Raw genomic sequence first — 23,275 nt, forward strand, 5'->3', positions numbered from 1 at the left:
TATATCCACATTTCTTATGTATTATTCTCCTTTCAATGAAAATAAAAAGGTAATTTGTGATCCCCCTTCCCGGCACTTACACTTCCCCCTAACTCTTTAGTGTGAAACCTTATTGAAAACAAGCATCTTCTTGATCATGGTATGCTTTAATATTGACGGCCCCTGCAATAGTTTTCAACTCTGATGGAAAAGAAAATACAATAATCTATAGCCTGTATCTTGCATCTAAAACGATTCGTCGCATCGTTTGTGATTTTTTTTTTTTTTTTTTTTTTTTTTTGGGGGGGGGGGGGCTTTTTGGAAATTCAATTAAACCTCAAACTTTATAGTAGTTGTATTTTGTTTGTAGTGTTGTATTCTTAAAAAAAAAATGTTGGAGAGAAATAGATTAATATTGCAACCGTGACCTTAGATCAATACTATGCGTGGGTGTATACGAGTATTTGTGCGTGTGCGTGTGTGTGTGTGTGTGTGTGAGTGCACGTTCGTCTTTTCTTGAATTAAAGACAATTCTCTGGAATACAAAGAAGATGAAAATGAATCAGCAGTCAAAAGAGGATATATACATTAGAGCTCTTTATTACGCTGAATGGGTATTTCACTCAATACCCATCCAAGTAGCGCGCAGCCTTTCACACGCTTGCTTGTCTTTCGTGAATAAATGCATTTTGAATACAAGGCGTCAATCGAACTACAAATGGTATCTATAATTCATGCCGTGACATATTGTTCAGACATGGCCAGTCGTAAAACATGCGAATTTGAGAAACGTTAGCAGGTTGTGTGTGTGTACGTGTGTGTATAGGATCCACAGTCAGGAATGTGTACTTATTATGATGTACGAGAAGTCTGACTGTATGCCGCTTATGTGCTTCATTATGTGTAATTTTGTGTAAATGTGTTTGTGTGAGATAAATGGGAGGAGATCACAGTGCATAAATTGTAAGGAAGTAGATAATCAGTGCTTCAATGGATGAGAGGTGAGGATTGGAGGGAGGCCATTACAAAAAAAAAAAGAAGAAGAATGAATTATGAGGGTGGGGTGGGGGAGAATGATGTAGATTGATTGCTCGTGTAGCTGATTTGTATTATGCACGTTATACATATATTATTCATGCACTTTCTGATTATTTGAATGAAATCAATCAAAACTCACGGGGAAGGGTGTTCATGGGAGAGAGAGATTGAAAGAAAAAAAAAAGCAGGTCTACTCATTTAACGCACGGAAACAACGAGGCTCAGGCTGAGGACACAATTTTAGAAAACTCCAAAAGCGAGGAATTGTTTCAGAAGATTTGTTATATACACTTACATCATATACACAATTTGACTACATATCTGCACAACGTGCATGAAGGACAAATAAAGTATTCAAAGAAAAAAGTGACGAGAGACATTACTGCTCTATTAGGCCTACTTGCTTGTAATGGAATGAATATCAACGCCATTAAGGTAAAGGAATGAAATGTTTATACAACAGATAATCCCCTCCTTTCCTTCCCTTAAACACACGCACACAAAAAATAGAAACAGTGAACAAAAGCTTAAGGCAACATGTTGGGGAAACTGCGAAAGTCGTTCAACAAAATCGATAATGTCATCTTCGAAACAAGTCCGTTTCTTCATTTACGTCGTCATCGTCGGACTCGGAGTAGTAATGTCGGAAGTAGTCCGACTCTGTCGAAGGCGTCCGATGACCTCCCGTCGTTCCCACACCCTGCGAGCTCATCATGCTGCGGATTCCGTCATTTAAGGACATCCTTCGAAGCCCGTTACTGGACGGGCCCGTGGATTGTCCCGACTTGCTCGCTACAGGCGTCTCCATCTGCCCATTTACTTGGCGGGGATTGGCTGAGGCCGCTTTCGACGGTATCACGTGGCCAGAAGGGGTTGTGTACAGATCAAACTGTCGTCGAGTTCCAACGTTGTCCATATTCTGTGGCCATTAAAAAGATAATAATAAAGCGCATAAAGATAATAATAAAGCGCATCAAACATTTCTTATAAGAATTGATTGTATCTGATATTTTGAATGAGAACATTGCATGAGAGAGTGTACTTCATGATTGCACATGTGCGTGCGTGAGAAAAAGTCCGGAAATAGTTCCTTTCCATTTTGCTGATTTTTTTTTTTCTTGGAAATTTGTTGCGGTCAATATATCATGGTCTGTCCGTTCACAATGGAGAGAGCCATCTTGTGAGCGTCATAGGAAGTCTTTCTAATCAACGGAGCTAGTTGAGCATATTGGAAAAAAAAAAATAATTACAATTGCACATTGCCATGATTGCCGAATGCCCGGCGCATTAGATAATCACTACAGAAGATTGTTATTAAGTAAGTATTTACTCTGTATTCGCTGATGAAGAAACGTTTCATTTCATTTATTTCATTCTTTCACTCCTTTTCGGCAAACATAACACGAAATGAATAAAAAAATATAACATAGGCATGTATTCGACTTTACATGGTAGATAATATTTAACAAATACAAAATTATACATGCATACCAGCAAAATACAAAGTTATGTCTGGAGAAAAAAGAAAAGAAAGAACGTTCGTCAACACCTCTTTTTATATTTCCCTCCTTTTTGTGTGGTTGGTTCAAGATAATCATGTTGGGCGTTGCGTAATAAAATACATCATGTAGCACAAAATGCATTCTAATTCATATTCGTCACTCCAAGTTACAAATCACCTGTCAAATTTTCACACTGAGTCTTTCGTCAGGTAAATGCAAGAATTTTCCGTTTGAACCAGAATACGGCGCGTCAAGTGACGTCAGTATACAAGAAAATAATATCGCCACCATGATGAAGTCATTAGATGATAAATCACATGTGATATACATGTATCTCAAGTCAAGTGCTCAAAACTGAGTGAGTTAGATGAACAAACTGGTAATTTCTATGATTTATTGAGACATTGATCACAAGGAAAATCAGGACCAATATACACTAAGACCTATCTAGTGTAATGGTAAAATATTAGACTCAAGGAAGTTATGGTCGAGAAGGTTTGCGACAGAACGAAAAAAAAACAAAAACAAAAAAACCCCACCAATAAATATTTCCCCTTTTGGAAATAATTTGTGCAATACATCCCGCATTACACGAGTCTGACCATGTGAGTTAACATGAAAGTGACAAAATACATGGTTTCTTTTAATACCCTTTCCCCAAGTCCAATATAAAAGGAAAAAAAAAGAGGAAAGGTTTCTTCGAAAAGAGAGAGAAAAAAATCAGTGATCGACCTTATAGTCTGTTATCGGTTGTAAGATTTTCCAAAAATGAGTAGGCCTTCTTAGTTTATCAGTATCACTGTATAACAAAAGTAGAACAGTTAAAGGGCTGGTATAGTTTTGGTTGAGATGAGGAGAAATATGTTATGAAATATTGAAGAGCGTACAATTCAAAGAGGCATTCATTTGATGGAAATTGGTTTTGAAGTGGCTGAGATATCCAGCAATGTCTAATAAAAGGTGGGACCCACCTTTTATTAAGGACATTTTGTTTTACTTTGGTTTTGGATTTCTCAGCCATTTCATAACCAATTTTCATCAAATAAACTTTGAATGCCTCTTAGAATTGTATACGGTACTCTCTGATATTTTACAAGAGGTTTCTCATTATCTCACAAAATTCTAAAACTGAATCACCCGTATCAACCCAAACTATACCATCCCTTTAAAGACTTACATTTTTGACATTCATGTGGAGTTTGACGAAGCTCTGCTTGGCGTGCTTCCGTTCGGATGCACCTCTCAAGTAGTCTTTCCTCACGCTTAGTTTGCCGGTCATTTCACCGAACCAGCTGTAAAACAGCAAAAGAGATTAAAAGAATATCCAGAACCGAAAAAAAAAAAATCACTCAACATTTGTCCATGACAGTTGAAATGTTATCTGTTCGAAGTCTTTGAGGGTTTCCTTTATGACACTAACACCATGAAGTGAATTCCTACACATTAATGGCCCAGTCACAATGTCGGCAATCTGTCGGGGATTAGTTTTGGCCGGGGGTCGTCGTAGAAAATAAAGAATCCTTGAACAATCCTAGCAATAATCCTAATAAAAGTGGAGCAGTCACATTGTCTGAGATTTTTTCAAGGATTTTGACCCGGTTTCGTCGAAAAATCGTGGGATTAGCCTCCGATCGCCTCCGATTGCATCGGAGGCGATCGGAGACGATATCTGCGATCGTCTTTTCTTTTAATTTTTCCCCCTGGGTATATGTGGGGGAAAAGGAAAGAGGGTCTTGCGACTAGTCTCAGATTATTTGGAGGATGCCTCCGATTAATCGGAGGGCATCGTACGTCATCGGATATTGTGTCTGGGATGTCAAAAATGGGTGAAAAATCTTGCGAGCAATCTTGCAATTTTAAGTTCAAAGTTAGGGACCGCGACGGGTGTGGCGATGCCTAAAAAATCTGCGACAAGCCGCAGGCGTCCGGAGAGCGCCTCCGACGGGTGCAAAATCGTGAGATCTGTCTCAAGATTTTGTTAAAATTTTCCGGGTTTTACCCATCGCCGACGCATCGCAACTGATTTGTGACTGGCCCATTAGCAATACCTTGAACAGGTATATCAATACGGGTTTCTGAGTACTCCTGCCGAATTCTCGCAATGATTATAATTAGTGATCAGAAATCGAGCACAAGGGAAAGAACTCTCCAGATATCAGAGTAAGGTAATCAAAAAATTATCGAAAGACAGTCATACAGTCTTGACATATGACCGTTAAAGATATAAAGATACAGGTAACAAAAATAGCTAACCAGCAATGGCAGACACAGACTGATGTGAAGACACGCAGATCGGCAGAAGCGTGGCCATTAATAGCTAATCAATTGTTCTGGTAGCTCTATGGTTGAATCAATTTGAATGTTGTTGTCTTTTTTTATGGTATTACAAAGACTAGATAATACATGAACTCATAACGACACATGAAGGTACTAACACACACACACACACACACACACACACACACACATACACACAAACAAACACACTCCTCGGGAGGAAGAGATATGACTCGTCTAAAATAAAGTGTTAACAATGATAGGATATCAAATACATATTACAGAGCAACTAATTCTAAAATATATGTACATTTCATCTTCCCATGTCTGCAGAAGAAAGACCAGAGATATAGATGAAAACGGTTTAGAGGAATAAAGGGGAATTTACAGCTGGAAAGGTAGGCCTACGCCCAATTTAATTCCAGTATGTGCAAGTTCAGTTCAATAGATTGAGGAAACAAACAAAATGGTAGAAGTTTCATCAAAGTTGGTCATTAAAACGAAAGTTGTGGAACTTTAAGTGTCATAAGTGACACAAGGTTTCAAGAAAGAGGACATTGTTGGTAACCATATGATTATGCGTCGTGACGTCACTATCGCCCCCCCCCCCCTCCCCCACTTCAAATCTACTTAATGAGGTTGCGATTCATATCACTGGTTCGTGATGAAAAATGTTACAAATTAAGAATCACACATCATCTGATCTTACGTACGAGTCCGTTTAAACGGGATGGCTAGTAACTGATCAGTGAGAATCAGTGGGAATGCTGGGGGATGATTGTTCCAATCCTTGTTAAGTTGTGGGATTCATTTAAGAGTACATTATATATCTATTGTCGTGTGAAAATTATTTGCTTCAGAATGGTCTCATATTCATATTCATGCCTGTACAGTGACGGGGCGATCGTTAACGGGCCCGTTAACGATCGCCCCGTCACTGTACAGGCATGCTAACCTGGAAACATTAAACTGCACATTACTTGAATATGAGTCCATTCTGAAGCAAATAATTTTCACACAACAATAGATGTATAATGTACTCTTAAATGAATTCCACAAGGATTGGAACAATCATCCCCCAGCATTCCCACTGATTCCCACTGGTAAGTTACTAGCCATCCCGTTCAGCTGCCGTTTAAGGTTCTGTCATTCTGTTAAATGGTACTCAACATTCGTTGAACATTGAGTGTGGCGCAATAAATTGCATAAATAGATTGCTGTTAGGCGTGAAAGTGAAACAAAAGGGAAATTTCCCGGAATGAGGTAAACTTACAACGCGAAATCAAAGATTATATTTCAAAATATCACTTGTCCACTGCACTCTGTACATTGTCGAGGGCAAGCACAATTTCAGTAGTAGACCCTATACCTCACAAAGGGGTGCAAATAAGAACGACATGCAAAACTAGGCAGTTCACACAAATATTCGCTGCTCTGTATGTGGCATTTTGCACCAAGGGACTCGAACAAAAGGGACCTCGTAATTGATTGTTCGTCGTCTTACTCGCTGAGCCCCAACAGCTCCTATTTACAGGCACATTAACTTCAAAATAAAACATAGTAGGCCTACACGGCAGGACCCTCACATTCACCTTCCACCATTTGGAATTTGCTTGACATATATCGGAAAGATCTACCAAGAAACTTGTCTGGCTGGCACAATTTGCCAGAATTGATATCGAGTGGTTTTGTAGTATTTTCAGATAAAAGAGTGTGAAATAATCAAAGTGGCTATAATGGCTATATACCGGCTTTTATTCCGGAAGCGCCCTCCCCCGTTCAGTAGTGGGTGTGTATAGGATGGTCTACGTGATGATCGAATCGTGTTATAGCAATAGCCTACTATACCACTGCATGCAAGTCACGTTCGATGGATACTATGCTACGGCCCGATATTTTGTCATCGATTTTATCGAATGTAAAATATTCCGTATAAACGATGATCGGGTAAGCTCTGAAATTGTAGTACTTCCTGTGAACCGTTTTCGCATTTTTATCATTACCCATCGGTTATCATGTTATCATGACGTTCATTCACACATTTCTTTTACAAAAGTGTACAGATTGGAGCAAAAATCGACAATTCTGCAAGCACACGATTACTTTGTTTTGGTTTTAAACAACAATAGGACGATCGTAGCTCCTTTGACCTGGGAGCTCCTTCAGCTATATTTTCATATTCTTCTCTTCTCTCATATTATACCTACACTACATCTTTACTATTACCAACGCTAACCTTTAATATGAGCATATCTGCCTGTTTATTCTTTTCCAATCTCTCACGTACACTGTGTTGTATGACAATGAGTAGTTTCCAAAGTTTTCAAAAAGTTATGGCTTACCCACAGCACTTGTTTTTCTTCTTCTCTTTCTTCTCCTTTTCTGTCACAATAACAGATCTATCCGTGCAATCAAAGTGCTACAAATTGTTTGAAAAGAAGAAGAAGAAGAAGAAGAAGAAGAGGAAGAAGAAACAAAGCATACCATCAATGCATTCAATCTTAATCTGACTGCTACCCATCAGCAGTAATCGTGATTATGCATGGCCTAGTATATACATAATTATGAGATAGATATGATCATTTTATTGAACTCTTCGCTACTGTGATGTTCTTTTAAGAAAACATCAGTCCAAATGAAGTAGGCCTAAATCATGGAACCAGATATCCTGTTACTTCCGCCCCCCCCCCCAAATACATAGTACTTTAGTAAATAAACCTGTTGAACCTCCATACATACTGTATATCACACAAAGTAGGCGTATGCAGCATGCAAGACTTTATATTCCTATCAGTATCGTGCTTTACATGGGGGCTACATGCATTCTGTGATCGGCACAAAACTGGAGCATCACGCATGCGCCAAGTTTGCCCTGACTGAACTTCACGGAAACATCACATTATGCACTCCATGTTCAGGGTGAATCTTGTCACACTATAGGCCTATACTGTGAACTGCGCACATTGTTCTTGCGCACCATTTATGTGACTGTCATGTGTACACGGGAAAATACGAGGCAGTGGCGGCGGCAGAGGTGACGGGACGTACAATTCTGGTGAATCCGAAGTGTCCTTCGGAAACTCTGTCTTCCGGAGAATACAGTTAAAAGAAGAGCTTTGAAAACTGAGCATATGCGTAGATACAGTAAAACCTGCATTAGCGACCACTTGCCTATAGCAGCCACCTGCAGTATACGGTTGCTACAAACAATTCCCTCCGAGAGAAAAAGCATGTTAAAGAACCTTTCTATAGCGGTCATCTGTATACAATGGTCACTTTTTTCGTCTCCCTAGAGTGGCCGCTATATAGACAGGGTTTGACTCTCGTAGCAAAACTTGTTCACTGTGAGTATATAGCTGCACATCTAACAGTTTTTCAGGGAATATTATACGAAATGAGATAACCCACGAACCCTTAGCCCCGCCAAACAGACGACCAGTATCCCACATCCTGCTCCTGCCAGGATGATGTAGAGGAAGAATCCCAACATCCGTATCCCGTGCTTCTCGCTGGTTTTCTTCGAAGATGATTTCCCCGAGGTGCCCTTGGAGGAACCTTTCGCTCTGCTGGAGTTGCGATTTGGAGCCGGTTCATCAGTGTCGGTGTCTCCATGAGCGTGCTGCGACCGCAGAAAAATATTAAAGCCCGGAGAAACTACAAGTGTATTTTAAAGAAGAATATAGTCGATGAATATATGTATATGACAGGGACCTATACCACTGAAGTTTCCATCACCGATTGTTTTGAATTCACAACTCTTTCCCTGTCTTATATTTTCTATAAAAATCTTATGAAGCACGGATGTAATTCGAAAGACAAAGAATTGACGTTTATTTGGCATAGGGTTCGGAACGACAAATTCAGATTGTTGTTGTTATTTTTTTAAGGTTTGCATGGTTAAAGAGACTCAAGTTCCATTGGGGATTTCAATGGTCGCCTCATGTGGATCTTGGATGAGTGTGGTGCTGAAAACAACTAACCCGTCCGACGTTCGGATATGCCTGACCTCGATCCGTCGGAGCTCAACGACGCACGCAACACACAGACACACGGACATCACTAAATCTACCATGCACAATTCTTGCATGGTCATTTCCATCATGTATGATACCAATTCATGGCCTTTTAGCTGAAATATTGGACAGACATCCCGATGATCTGTACAATTCAGTGCATTAATACATCAATTGCAAACTACCACGGTGACGCCACAGTCATAATGCACGGTGACATCGGGTAATGGCGGATAAGTTGTTATCGCTTCTTCTCTTCTAAACAACTACAGACAAGCATCGCAATGATTTCGTAAGCATATAACGTCCAGTTACATTCCGCCGCCCTCTTTCATTGTAACGCATTTTCTATCAAATTAATTTACCACGGTTTACATAGATAAGAAGCATCAACATACCGAATTGTGTCCATCTGTGTCCGCTGTAGCAACAGTACTTTAGAGAAATGGAAAGTTACCATGGATTTAATGAAAAGTGTATACTTGCAGTGAATAACTTGTTCAGTACATATTGTAGTTTTGTAAGCTATGTATAAAACATAATGTAACGTAAGTGAGGGGACTGCACTATTCAAGTTCGCTTTTTAGCAGCCCCTCAATTTTCATTTCAACCAAGTCCCTAATGAAACAAGATGTATTATATGTTACCAGAATATACTATCATTTTGACGTTTCTATTACTTTTGTATAATATTGTTTGGAAATGAAAATAAACACGAATGAATGAATGATTGACTGACTGACTGACTGAATGAATGAATGAATGAACGAATGAATGAATGAATGAAACGAAGTGGATATTGCTTTCTTGTCGGCGCTGGTCGGAGTCCCTTTGGTGACTATTAAGAAAGCTTGAAGCTATTAACAACAGTGCAATGACGGAATCCAAGGGAAATGGTTTGAACGTTTACTTTGCTTTGCATCTTAGCATCTTATTCAACTTGGTTTGACCGTTCTGAAACATTCAAGTATTGCAGTTTTATCATAAACATGCATTTGCAACAATGCCCAATCAAGGCATTAAAAACATAACCTGATGACAGAATAATGGTATGAAAACGTCAAAGGTTTCAAGGTCCAAAGACTATCGTTGTATTTCGTTTAACAATTATTGTATCAGACGCGAGAGCTTGAAGCGTATGCTGTACCTTGTTATGTTATAGTTTGCTCGGATGAATTCCGCCATTCGACGGCTGAAGAGCGCCTTGTACCTCTCTCGCTGTGCGTCGTTCAACACGTGAGCAATGCGCTCCTGCATGTGACGGTCGTACTGATATAGCGCCCTCTTCCCTTGGATCGAATCCATGTCGTATCCTCGGCCGTCGGGAAAGACGATCGTCGAGTTCTCGACTATCTTCGGCGCCACGATGTCACCGAGCGTGAGGTTACGTTGGAGAAACGCGCGATGTTGCGGCCGGTTCTCTTGCTCCTGCAACCGACTGTCTACGTCGTATGCATCAATGGCTGCTGCTTGTAAAATAGAGAGTAGAAGTCATTACGTATTCGTTCTTTGATAATCCAATCGTTCGTATGATATTAAACATACGCCTCGTTCGCTCTATTGCACCAATCAACGTATTTCCTCGATCATTCTGTTTAGTCATGTTTATTACCACCTAAGATGTTGCGAGAACCTGCACCATATCTTCAAGTACAATGATCTTTAGTGTAATCAATTATAAATCATAAAATTATAAATCATAAAAGGTACGAGATGACACTGCTAACAGGAAAATTAAAAGATGAATCGGTAAATATGCCTACATAAATACATTCATCAATACACGACTAAATCAAAAGATAGAAAATCTTGTTAAGTTGCATAATTAAACTAGAAATGTCGCTACGGCGACTGGTGTATGCCTCCGCCATAATACATGGTTCTCCTAATAGGTCTATAGTACAATGTCTTGACAATGTGTGATGACAGTTTCACACAATTGGCAAAATATTAAAATGACAGGTTTGCCACAAATGTGCTGAATGTTCACTTTCCTAGAACTAGGTTCAATTGGATGAATGATTAAAACGTCAGAGTGCAGGTATTTGGGGGAACTGATGATTTTCACTTGACTTTTGACCCTTTTACAAGTTTATGCACTGAGTAATTTTCAAGGTATTGAGAAAAAGTATAATTTCAGTATCAAATAGTAAAATAGTATTATCGAAACCTGGCCTTTGACCTTTGACCCCACAGTTCCAAAGAGAATCACTGTTAGGTAGAACATGCATAAATATGTAAGTTTCATGACAATACCTTGAGTTATTTTTGAGATATGGAGGAAAAAGTGCAATTAAGCACTTTCACTTGACCTTTGACCTTTTGGCAAGAAACTTCCCACAGAATATATATTGGGTTATACATGCATACATCAAGTTTTAAAAAAAATCCTTCAGGCATTGCATAAATAGAAGGAAAGTAGTTATATTTTGAGGAGTTGACCTTGACCCTTGACCCATGACTCCCAACTTCCCTAGATAATCACTGCCCATCGGTACAAGCATATATACTAAGTTCCATGAAGATACCTTGAACCATTTGCGAGATACGGAGAAAAACATGAAATTTCAATTTTTTTCACAAAATAACCTGTGACCTTTGACCTTTGACCCTAAAATCCACACAAAGTATCATCCCCCAAGGATATACCCTCATACCAAGTTTGATGCAAAACCACCACACGGTTCTTGAGATATCGACAAAAACAAAACGGGACGGACGGACGAACGGACGTACGGACGGTATACGGACGGACGGACGGACGACCCGAAAACATAATGCCTCCGGCCACTTCGTTGGCGGAGGCATACAAAAAAAAACTTTTGTAATCCTTTCCTTTCACGACTTACGACTTCGAATTTTCCAAGATGTACACGATGTAGAAAAATATTCATTCGAAATAATATTCCACATCCTTTTAGCGATCTCATGATGCCGTATTTGACTCATTGGCACATAAAGGGCTAAACTCTAGCATACATCTCGGTGATTTTGTTTATATCATTACTATACATGTATGATTTTCATGTTGTTGCACATTAGGAAAACCTACGGTAATTACACATGATGTGGTAGAAGGCACATGGTGCATTGACGAATTGTGGTGCAGCCTGCTGCGTGGGGATGCAGCTTCACTTGGCTTCAACAGAAATCAAGTGGAACGCAACTTGTCTCGAATGTTAATGAGAAAGGGCAGCAATATCCATCATTTCTTCTGAGATCGGGAATGCGACTTCGAGTTCAGTAAGCACGACAGGATCAAGTCGCGCAAAGCCTTATTGTCCATCCATCATGGCTATCGACTTTGTTAATCTTTCTCGTTTTGAAAATTTATGTTTATTATATCATATTCACAATACTAAGGGCACACTCGTCTCAAGTTCTTTACTTCTAGAGATGTGCCCCAGTATGTTCAAATTGATCGCATTATTATTCATACTTATGCATCTTGATATTTGCTGGAACTGTAAAATGTCACTGAACTGAATTGATTGAAAAATTATTGCGTAAGATTGTGTGTGCGTTCATTCCCTTCTTCGGTTACTACATCTTCACTCGATTTTCAAAGTTAACTTCACAACAAAAGCTAGTAGATGAGGTATCACAAAACAACATATTGCAAAGACAATAAATCTCGCGAAAGTCATCTTTCTATCAAAAGAAAGAGTGCTTATTGTACTTCGAAAATAGACTTATCATTCTTGCTGACAGAGACAGACGAAATTACCTTGGTCACACACTGGATCGTTCCGCCATTCTTCGATGCAGGCCGCAACCAAGGAATTCTCGTCGACGACATCAACATCTGCCTCCTTCAACGTCAACAGCGTCGTCAGCCACTCACACGAGCACGTGCTCAAAACTCCGTCGATGTAGCTTTGAATAAAAAAACAAGGGGGTGGTAGACCAATCAACGCACTCAGATGTAACATAATTATGATTTTAAAGTAACATCAAGGCAGAAGTTCCTCAATATCGGACACAAAGTAGTAAAGTTATGAGATTTTTAAGACTCGCGTTGTTACTCAAGAGTCAAGACGGGGATATCACTCAAGACTACAAATATAGTAATATTATCAGGGGCGGATCCAGGAATTCTGTAAAGGGGGGGGGGGGGGGCGTGACTAATATTTCTGGTGCCACTTCCGGGTTTCATTTCATCTTTTTTTCTTTTTATTTCTTTTGTTTTTTACGAAAAATAAAGGGGGGGGGGGCGTGCGCCGGTTGCGCCCTCCTCTGGATCCGCCACTGATTATGAAACATATAGGATTAATTTCTTGATTATGAATCGTGAAAGTGTCCTTCAGTGCAGTTTAATTGCTGTGGGTGAAAATCTAGCAGTAACTACTTTAAGGGAAAAGGAATTGCAGTCGGTCTTAAATTCATGTATATGAAAAAAAAAAAAAAACAACGGTCAAGATCTCCCCTCTCTAATTGGCCCATGCATATGCGACCAGTGTCGCTGTTTCTTAAAACACTTTTGTGAAGTTGAAAATTCCAAAACTTTCGTGTTAACGTTCTATTCTCATGACGCTTTTCATTCTGGTTGTTAGACTTTTGCTCCATTCATTTAAGTCAACGCAATCACTGAGTGGTCCTCAATTACACCGTATACAAGCATACTCTTCATTTTGTCCTTGTTTCATGGTTTCAATACAGTATATGCTCGCTACCCGACAACAGTAAGTTCTCTTGTCTAGAGATATCATTACTGTAAATACGTGAGTCACGCAGTTCAATTATCCTCCTCAAACCACACATACACACACACACACACACACTCACACACACACACACAATGCAAAACTATTTTTATATTGATTTGATTTGATTTATTGGTTCTTGTGTTATCATTGTACATGCAGTACATGTAAACGGGTGGTGGCATACATTATTCTTAGACATGATTTGTTAACAAAACAAAGTATTTTCTCCATTGCCTTTACAATGTATAGCAAAACGTAGCAGCAATACAATGAATAATACAGAAGGGCTACAGCATGGTTATAATCTACGCTGTTAATGGTATCATCATAGGGTCTGATCATTTAGACGTTGTCTCCAGCAGTTTGAGAGAGCTTACGTGTATTGCAGGTTTGACAAAGGCTCAAAGATGTCCAGCAAGTCTGAAGGATTCCTCGGGGAAGTATGAGCCAACGATCTAGCATAGACAAGAAGGTAAAACAGGGGACTTCCGTTATAACGAAGTCCTTCGGATCCAGCACCTTTCTTCCGTTATATTGAAATTCCGTTATTGTCGAACAGTAAAGTATACAAAAACAGATGTTAATTTGGGGACCTGATTTCTTACTTCGTTGTAACGATTTTTCCCCCATGTTTGTTATAAGGTGATTACTCTGTACACAAACAGAGCCCCCCCCCCCCCCCAAAAAAAAAAAAAAAATGAGCAACGCACCAAGAAAATAAATGCGAGTAGGGTATTTACGTTCTAATCAAAGGTAAAAATACATGCATTTTCTACCTTCAAAAGAGAGCTGTTTTTTTTTTTTTTTTTTAAACTGCTTCTTAATTTGGCACCCTGTTGGACAGTTCGTGGATGCTAGTATTTCAATACTGAAAAGCATTGCAATGTCTATGTTGCGATGTTCAGGTGTCATTCACAAAGGATGGGATTTCTCTTGGGAAGAACGAAAAGATTTTTTTTTTTTTTGATAATGAATTATACGCATTGAGAGCCGACTTTTCCCAAAAACCAGTTAAAAAAAAATGAACACCTTTTGCTTAGTTGGTTGGTGCTTTAGTTGTTTATTTTTTATCTTGTTAAACTTTTGTTTGATTGGTTTGGGCGTGTTTGTTTGCGTTTTAATTCATTGATATTGATGTTTGTTTTGTTTTGTTTTGTTTCTTTTTTTAATTTTTGCTGTTGTTGTTTTTTGCAAGAGGCTGGTAAAAGAACAACGCATCAATCAGAGCGGCTGAATACCTGAAGCTATTATACTAGAAGCTCCATGCGTCTAAAAGAATTTTACAAGTATAGGCCTGAATAATAGAAGGAAAAGATTATAATCTATGAGCTCGGCACTCACAAGGTATTTAGCATCCGAAGGTGTGTCAGTGACGTGTGGTCAAGTCGTCCCAGTGGATTGAACTCGAGGTACCTTGAAGCAAACATACACAAACACACATGACTTATTTTGTTTTACGAATATAATATTGCAAATAGTGAGAAAATAAAGCATACTTCATACAATTTCAGAAAGCATTGCGCTTTGCGCATTGATCTGAATGATATTTTGTTTTGTTTCTGAGACCTGCAATTTTACAAAAGAATTTATAAAGGCCCCATCATATATATATATATATATATATATATATATATATATATTGGGGCCTTTATAAATTCTTTATATTCTTATATATATATATATATATATATATATATATACTTTTTTTTTTTTTTTACTTCTTTGAGACATCTTTGTACAATGACATGATCGTTAACATTTGTGTTTAGCAAGTTCTTTATTTGTAATGTACAATCCAAAGACATGGCTGTTATACATTGTATTCTTATTTGTCGCATCAATGTCAAAGAATTTGTTATTTGTCTGAGAAATATGGAAATATGAGAATAGATTGACTGAACTGATAATCACTAGAATAACGTGCTACGTATTTCACTATATGCATCTTTTACTGTTTGACATACTCATTTCGAGTTACCATCAGAATGAATTACATTGTATACATATCAACGAAAACGTGACGCCTGTATGATACCCCCTCTACACAACCACTGAATACTATACAGTAATGCTTGATGGCAACAAAATATGTCGCCTATAATTACGTATCACATAATAGAAACAAACTGCACTGTTATATTTGGAGAAATGTAACGTTCTATCCTTTCAAGAAAAAGTATTTACTGGCTATCGCAAAAGAAACGATTGAACAACCTGAAAATGACGAAATGAAAGGGCAAGAAGAGGAGAATAACAATGACCACATCTTATATTGTGTTCATTTAATTATGAGTGAAAGTCCTGAAGACATAAAAGATAAAGAGAAAAGATAATAAACTGGAAAGGTAATTATAAAAAAGAGTAGCATTACATTTTGTTTGTTTGCTTTCACAACGAAATGCACTTGAGGTGCTTGAGTGTCGTTGTTGCTGACAGTTTGTTACATGTATAGGTATAATTTCTCTATCTTGTCAATGTGACTCATTCCATTATCAAACGAGTAGTTCAGGATCATACATCTTACACATGAATAAACAAACAATGAATAGCATAATTGTACTTCTTAATAATCACGTGATCGTTAGAAATATGTGTAACTTACAACTCCCGGAGTTCGGGCAAGCCGCGAAAACAGCCACGTTTCAACTCTCGGATGTTATTGTGGGAAAGATCGCTGTAGAAAGGATGAAAAAAAAAATGGATGACAAACTATGATTTGGAGACACCTATACTAGCATCGCAATAAAAACTATCTGAATAATTCTTATGATTTACAGCTGCAAAATCCGTCGCGATCGAAAATGTGCTCATCGCGAATTGTACAAGATGCAACAATTTTACAGCCAGTATAATGTGTCATTCTATTCGGATACGGAAGCATATAATTTATGTGTCGTAGCATCAAACTTCTTCCAGAATAACTAATTTTCTTCTCTTCCAGTACCATTTTGGTTTTTGATTAAAGTTCGCCAATGTATAGGGTTTAAAGAGGAATCCGTAAGTTCCTTTGACCTTGTGATAGTTTTAATGCAACAACAGTTTAGTGTATACCAAAGTAGGCCCTATATGTAAATCACGTTCTACCACGGAATCGAATGATAGCTCGGTCACAATAACGGTTCACACTTTTAATATAGTTTTTTTTTTTTCTTCTTCTACTTCTTCTTCTTTTTTTTATCACATAGGCATACCCCGCTTCTTTTATTTGGTACACCACCATTAAATCGCCTGGTCTAATCTTCTATCCGTTCTCCGTTTCTTTTTCACAAACACTGATTACTCGGGGCTTACAGCCAAACAAGCTTGCTTTCATGTAGGTCCCGTCATACTTCTCTGTGTTCAACCCCATTTCCATTTCGACCAGTTATCATTACATTTATTGGGTTATTACCATGTATATTGTTTGATTTTGCACAAGGTAAAAGAACTTTTACTATTATTTCTGAATATTCATAAATGTAGTATGAAAGTATGAAAATAAATGAATTGAAATGAATTGAAATGCATTTAGCACATGAAGATTGATGAAACAGCGGTGAAACATTGAGGAAATCAGACGATCCCTTCAAAATGCTATGATTATTATATTCATAGACTTGAAAAGATTGTACAAATTTGCTCAAAAATAAAAAATAACCTATAGGTATAAGGAAACTTAATCCCATTTTTCTCGCTTATTTACCCGAGGAGCGATACTTACAGAACCCTCATACTTTCAAGCAACGTTTCAGACTGAAACATCCCCTCCTCGATGGTCTCAAGTTCGTTGAAAGAGATGTCTCTGCAATAATGATAATGATAATAACATACTGCATCACACTATTCTGCGTCCAAATCAATTTACGAGAAATCATACTAACACTTACTAATCAATCGTGAATGATTATTTACTCTTGCTTCATTGCGTTATTGACATTTATTTACTTCCAACGACGAATTTGGAGTGAAACTAATCGGAGTACTCATTTTTCTACTATTTTCACTTTACCGTGTTTCCCAATGTTGGCATAAAGCATTGCTAAAACAAATTGTTTTCCCCCATTTTTTTCTTTGATTTTTCATCAGTTAAAACCTGTGAAGACGGCAGGCTTTCTTCTATACAACATTATTTTGTCACTACGTCACCAGACAGGCACCAGCACACCCCCCCCCAAAAAAAAATAATAGGAATGTAAAGCGATTAAAGGACTAGTAAAGTAAAAGAAAACAGGCACAACCTGAGATGACGGCTGAATCTATGGTAGGCCGTACTTACATTTTTTGGACGGCAGTTAAACCATTGAAGGCGTACTGGCTCAGAAATGAAATCCGGTTGTGTGAAAGCCACCTTGTTCAACACGAAGAGCATGTATGGGGGTGGGGTGGGGATATAAAAGGATAAGACAAGTTGCCCATCATAAATGGGGCTTTTCATTTGTATTTCATGTGATGACCATCATGCCTAATGATCTTTTCTCTCTCTCTCTCTCTCTCTCCGTTGTTAAGATAAAGGAAATGTTGAAAAAAACCTAGCAAGAAAACACTAAGTGGAACACCTGGGAGTCAGGCGTTTTCTTGGCACAAAAATACCTCAATTGCTATATGAGTGGATCGGCACTTCTTTCCCATTCATTCTAAGCTGAACTAGTATGTCAACACATAGTAATGTCTTCACACTAAGATAAACTTCCGTTTGCGTGTTGTTTTGGCTGAATTTCTCTCGATCAGACCATGCTATGTCTTTTTTTTGTTTTGTTTTGTAAAGACAAATAACAGAAAGTCCTACAGAAAACAAAACAAACCAAAACACCAACTGGAAACAAAACGAAATGAAAAAAAAAGCTCCTTTAGGTAGTACAATGCATTGAAATATAGGCATTACGCCTGGAGTGATTAACTCATTTGACCTGGGTGTACTGCCGCGCGAAGTGCACAATTATTCATCACAATCTAGTGGAACTGCTAGGCTGATTCAGTGCCTACAGATCAGAGTCCATTGCACAAGAAGTGCACCAATACTCTGAGCATCCATTTCATTCATGGATTCATCGATGTCTACAATGTGACTTCCAAGATTTACCAGGTTTGGCGAGAAATTCTCACTTACAAGGTTTTCAGGTTTGGTAGTCCTCCGAAGGCATTCGCTTCAACATCGCGAATCTTGTTGTACCGGAAATCACTGTGTGAGATAAATATTGGACAAGGTCAAACTAAAGATGACAAGAATTATTTTTTTAAACAAAGAATTGAGATCTAACGGATAGATCTAGACAACAATATAATGTAAAGTCATGCTAAAGACGTATAAGTACACAAAGAAGTGAAGGAACAGGAAGGACAAAGAAAATCAAATCCACAACAAATACAAAGATGGAAAAAATGTGGAAAGAAAGGAAGTATAAAAAGGCAAATTGGTAAGCAAAGTTTTCCTCCTGAAATCTGACTTATGTACAAGGTGATGTTCTACTGATTCGAATATGGTCTATGTCGAGGTACACACCTCAAATATATATGACTAGCAGGGGCGGATCCAGGAATTTCGTAAAGGGGGGCGCAAAGAATATTTTTGGTGCTACTTCCGGGTTTCATCTCAATTTTTTTTCTTTTTATTGGCGCACGCCCGGTGCACCCCCCCCCCCCCCGGATCCGCCACTGCCGTGTATTCCAAACAACAACAGGCCTGATACTCACACCCATCAACAGCAGTTTTACAAACATTCATCAAAATTGAATGTTGTATGTTTGTATACCATTTTGGAACACTTGGAACTCCTGAGATACACTGAAACTATTGAATTCGAAACAGAGATGTGATTTCATAGCAGACTCACACTTCTGTCAGGTGCGGTAGGACGAAGTCACGAATGGCGGAGGGTAGCCTATGCATCTCCACCCACCGGCCGCCATCTATGGCGTACGGGTTGCAGATCAGCTGCTCTTCTGCGCACGTGCAAGTCCCATGCAGGCAAGGTTCTTCATTGGACGTGGTGACTCGAACGTAGACTAGTAGAAGAATAAGGAGCGGAGCAGCACTCATTTCTATTTTCCACTCTCCCTTTCTTTCTTTCTTTCTTTCTTTCTTTTTTCTCTTGCTTTCACTGTTCTAAAGCTCTTCTTTGTAATGTCTTCTTTCTCTTCTGGTCAGTTCTGAAAGGCAAAGAAAACATGTTAGTAAGTTGGCTCTAGACAACAGTTACAGCTCATGTTCGAACAATAAACATTGATGATTAAGACATTCACATTTTTAATTTGTATAGATGAAATATCATATCTTTATCTTTGATAATGTCGGTTGGATTATAGCACACACACTCACACACAATCATATACACAGTCACACAAAAAGGTGCCTATGTCTATGTCTATAAACTGCTGTTACTGTAGGTGTACTCTGAATCTAGACCCATAACATGAATCTTCATGAATGCCTGTTGTGCTACAATGATACTTTTTTATTATTATTATTCATGTTCTATATCTCACATTTCATACAAGTTTTAGATTCCATTTGATTTTAGGCAAAGAAATGTTTTTAACACAACAGTCAGATTGAAACAAAATTGCACAAATGTAAGGACATAATTATAATTGACGTGAAATATGAGGAACCCACTAAAAAAACAAAGTTTGTAGGATGTAGGTTGCAAAAATATAATATAGGCTTTTAGTACAGTATATCAATGTAGAAATGACGTAACATGGAAAAATATATATACAACATGTCGAGAATATTATAAAGTTTACGGAATGTACAAGTTATTGTATGATGTTCATGATTGAACTTAAGGTATCAATGCTAGGATATGTAGCAAATTGATCAAACAAATGAAGTCATCCGAGCGAGGCATCATTCTGAGTATGCAGAATTTTTTTTTTTTTCAAGCGATCACGGCAAAATGATTAAATATAGGATTTTTTTAAAATTGGCTTTAAGATTTTGCTTAAAGGAACTTAAAGAACTTGATTGCAACCGAACAGAATCTAGCTCATTCCAGAAAAAAGGGCCTATCGAAGTACATGTAGTTGTCTTAAGGGCTAAAACTGTACGAACGGGGGAAAATGATGGGAGTCACTGTGTCTTGTATAGATAGGGTAAGTATGGATATCGCTGTTTTTAACAAACATTTAGGAAAATATACTATAGGAAGACCGCCAATATTCAACTTTTAGTTATAGGGCCTACATAAGAATTCCAACATGATACAAATATACAAATCAGAAATTGTTAACAATTTACTTGAAACAAACAATTCATTAGTGTGATCCTAAAAAAAAAAAATGTGCACGATTTATGATCCGCAAGGCCTTTTCTGAATCAGAAACAACGAATCGATTTTAATAGTCTTTGAGCAATTCCCCCAGGCCAATATTCCGTAATTCAAGTAAGGTAATAGAGTTGTGTAGATTCTAAAGAGAATGCAATATTGGCTTTGGGAAGAGATATTTCAGTTTGTGAATAACTCCAACATTTTTACACAACAATTTACATAAATAATCAACATGTACCTTCCATCAAAGATTGCTGTCAATATGAATACCTAAAAACTTTGTTGAATCTAGTGTCTATTTGGTTTTTAAAACTGTTCCTAGGCCTAACGTTTAGTAGTCCAAGCCTGGAAGAGATTTAATATCGTGTTACTGTAAACCATATAATTAGTCTTATCTATATCAAGCGATAATTTATTTGCCTGAATCCACTCAAATACCAAATGAAGTTCATTATTTAAAGAATCGAGCAAAACATAAGGATCTGAGTGAGAATAAAAAATTCACTTCATTCACTGTCGTTATGACTCGTTAAATGCTCCCGTCTTCAGCTGCGTAGGGGCATAATCATAGCTTGTAAGTTGTAATAGAGTTGTAGGCCCTAGACTAGGATCTAGGCCTACATCGACTATAACATTCTTGTTTCTAGACCAATATTAGTACAATAACTTACCTGTAATATTAGGGTGCCCAATATTAGTGCTATAACTTACCTGCTGAAGTTCATAATGATTATATCGTTTACCGGTGCAGCAGATAAGCATGCATGTAGAAATGCCCCACATGCACAGCCACTGTATCGTCATGTATACACCACTAAGGCACTATGCACTACAAACACGTAAGCCTCTATTACACGCGTGCGTAGTGTAGGAGAGTAAGAAACCTCTGTAGGCCCTACTTGTTACAGCTGCGCTGTGGAGATTGCAAAATTTCAAACGCGTACTTTTATTCGGGATGTATGGTAGGGGTCCAACCCACCGACCGGGTCCATAACGACCGGCCGCGCATTATAATGGCATTGCGCGTACAGAAAGAAAATGTACGCATGGGACTACGCGCAACGGTGTTCGATTCTTCACTGGGCTACGCTACCGAGTAAAATGTGGCGAAAACAACTAAGTATTCCCTCTAAATTATCGAAATTTAGCAAAATCGAATAAGGTTTATCGTGTAACTACATATAACTAACAGGTTAGGCCTACCTTTGCTGACTCGTTGTTAGATGTAGAGGCGTATCCTTCCGTAATCAATTTGACGATTTTGACCGCAAAATTGTCACCGCCGCTTGTACGATCGTGCACAGTACGTTACACATACACATGACATAAACATTTTGTCGCCCGCTTGCGCTACGACCGTACGAGTTGATGCAGAAACGAGAAATGAATACCGTGAAAAAACAAACCGACTCATCTAATTTATTTCAATTACGATGAAAAGTTTCCTAATGAAAATCAAGTCAAATTCATCAAACAGTCCTTCAAAAGTAATATCGAAGGATTCAAAATATATTCAAATATTATTGGGGAAAAATTACGACTAGAAAAAAACAGCAGCTTGTCGAAAAAACGCGTTTAAGTACGCTTTGTACGTATTGTCAATAGAGGGCGGGGTGGTCGGTCGATATGAGCCGGGCAACTGAGTGCGGAAAAAATGACACCCCACGCGTTCGAAGCCGCCATCTAGAGCGCGTACCTCAGATCGCATTTTCAGTGCGCGCTTGTGAATCCGGAGTATTTTCTCCACACGTGAGTAAAATTTCAGGCAAATTGTGAGATTTTTCACGTTTCTATTGATAGAAAAACGTTAGGTGTCCGATATTATGGACACCCAACCATACCAAGCGCGTATTATAATCCGGGTACGGGTTCACACGTACAAAATAGCGGGATGACGATTGCGATCCATATCTCGAGGTTTTTTTTTTTTTTTTTTTTCTTTTGCAACCGTTCATACGTACCAAATTAGCGGGATAGCGATCGCGATCGGCATCCCGCTAATTTTGCGAGCGTCCACACGTAGTACGTACCGAATTATCCCGCTAATTAATTGCCGATAGATCAGAGATGACAGCAAAGCCTGCAAACTGGGTCACGCAGCGCCCTTCTCCTGTGCGCACTTTCCTTTGTCCATTGTCTTTTACGCGTCAATAGCCGGGTTCACACGTACACCAATTAGCGGGATACAAATCTCGAGATTTGCATCGCGATCGTCATCCCGAGTTTTTTGCACGTGTGGACAGAAAAAACCCGAAAATTAGCGGGATAAGCATCGCGATGCTAATCCCAAGAAATCTTGCGCTGGTTCATCAATAATTGGCCCCGCGCTGGTACGTGTGTGAACGGTCGGGATTAGAATCTCGAGTTTTTATATCCCATCATGCAATGCGCACATCACAACAGCGAAGCCTCTAGCTGCGAAGAGGTCCTTCGCCTCTTTGGAGCACAACAACAACAGCGCGCGAACCATACCACTGACGCGTAAAAGACAATGGACAAAGGTAAGTGCGCGC

General features: G+C 38.6%; 1 protein-coding gene across 3 annotated transcripts; it reads right to left on the minus strand.

Moving 5' to 3' along the window:
- Window positions 1-561: 561 nt before the first annotated feature.
- LOC140243294 (uncharacterized) lies at window positions 562-22,058 on the minus strand. 3 transcript variants are annotated; one of them, XM_072322964.1, is made up of 15 exons: window positions 21,966-22,058; window positions 19,326-19,641; window positions 18,602-18,673; window positions 17,771-17,842; window positions 17,216-17,296; window positions 16,118-16,189; window positions 14,857-14,928; window positions 13,893-13,970; window positions 12,537-12,685; window positions 9,957-10,275; window positions 9,208-9,244; window positions 8,209-8,415; window positions 7,139-7,215; window positions 3,697-3,811; window positions 562-1,936 (listed from the first exon to the last, which is right to left on the minus strand). In XM_072322964.1, the coding sequence occupies exons 2-15, from the start codon at window positions 19,529-19,531 to the stop codon at window positions 1,598-1,600; spliced, it is 1,896 nt and encodes a 631-aa protein (XP_072179065.1). In that variant the 5' UTR covers window positions 19,532-19,641; window positions 21,966-22,058; the 3' UTR covers window positions 562-1,597. The 3 variants fall into 3 exon arrangements, with proteins under 3 accessions (XP_072179065.1, XP_072179064.1, XP_072179066.1); XM_072322963.1 differs by lacking the exon at window positions 21,966-22,058 and adding an exon at window positions 21,474-21,649; XM_072322965.1 differs by lacking the exons at window positions 8,209-8,415; window positions 21,966-22,058 and adding an exon at window positions 21,474-21,649.
- Window positions 22,059-23,275: the final 1,217 nt, after the last annotated feature.

This window comes from Diadema setosum, chromosome 20 (genome assembly GCF_964275005.1).
Source record: "Diadema setosum chromosome 20, eeDiaSeto1, whole genome shotgun sequence".
NCBI lineage: Eukaryota > Metazoa > Echinodermata > Echinoidea > Diadematoida > Diadematidae > Diadema > Diadema setosum.

Bases quoted from the DNA above. Each gene is read 5' to 3' on its own strand.
- LOC140243294 (XM_072322964.1), bottom strand. From the start codon at position 19,531: ATGAGTGCTGCTCCGCTCCTTATTCTTCTACTAGTCTACGTTCGAGTC. The intron at 18,674-19,325 runs GTGAGTCTGCTA...TATCTCACACAG, and splicing joins CTACCGCACCTGACAGAAGT to TGATTTCCGGTACAACAAGA. The intron at 14,929-16,117 runs GTAAGTTACACA...GTTTGCTTCAAG, and splicing joins TTGCCCGAACTCCGGGAGTT to GTACCTCGAGTTCAATCCAC.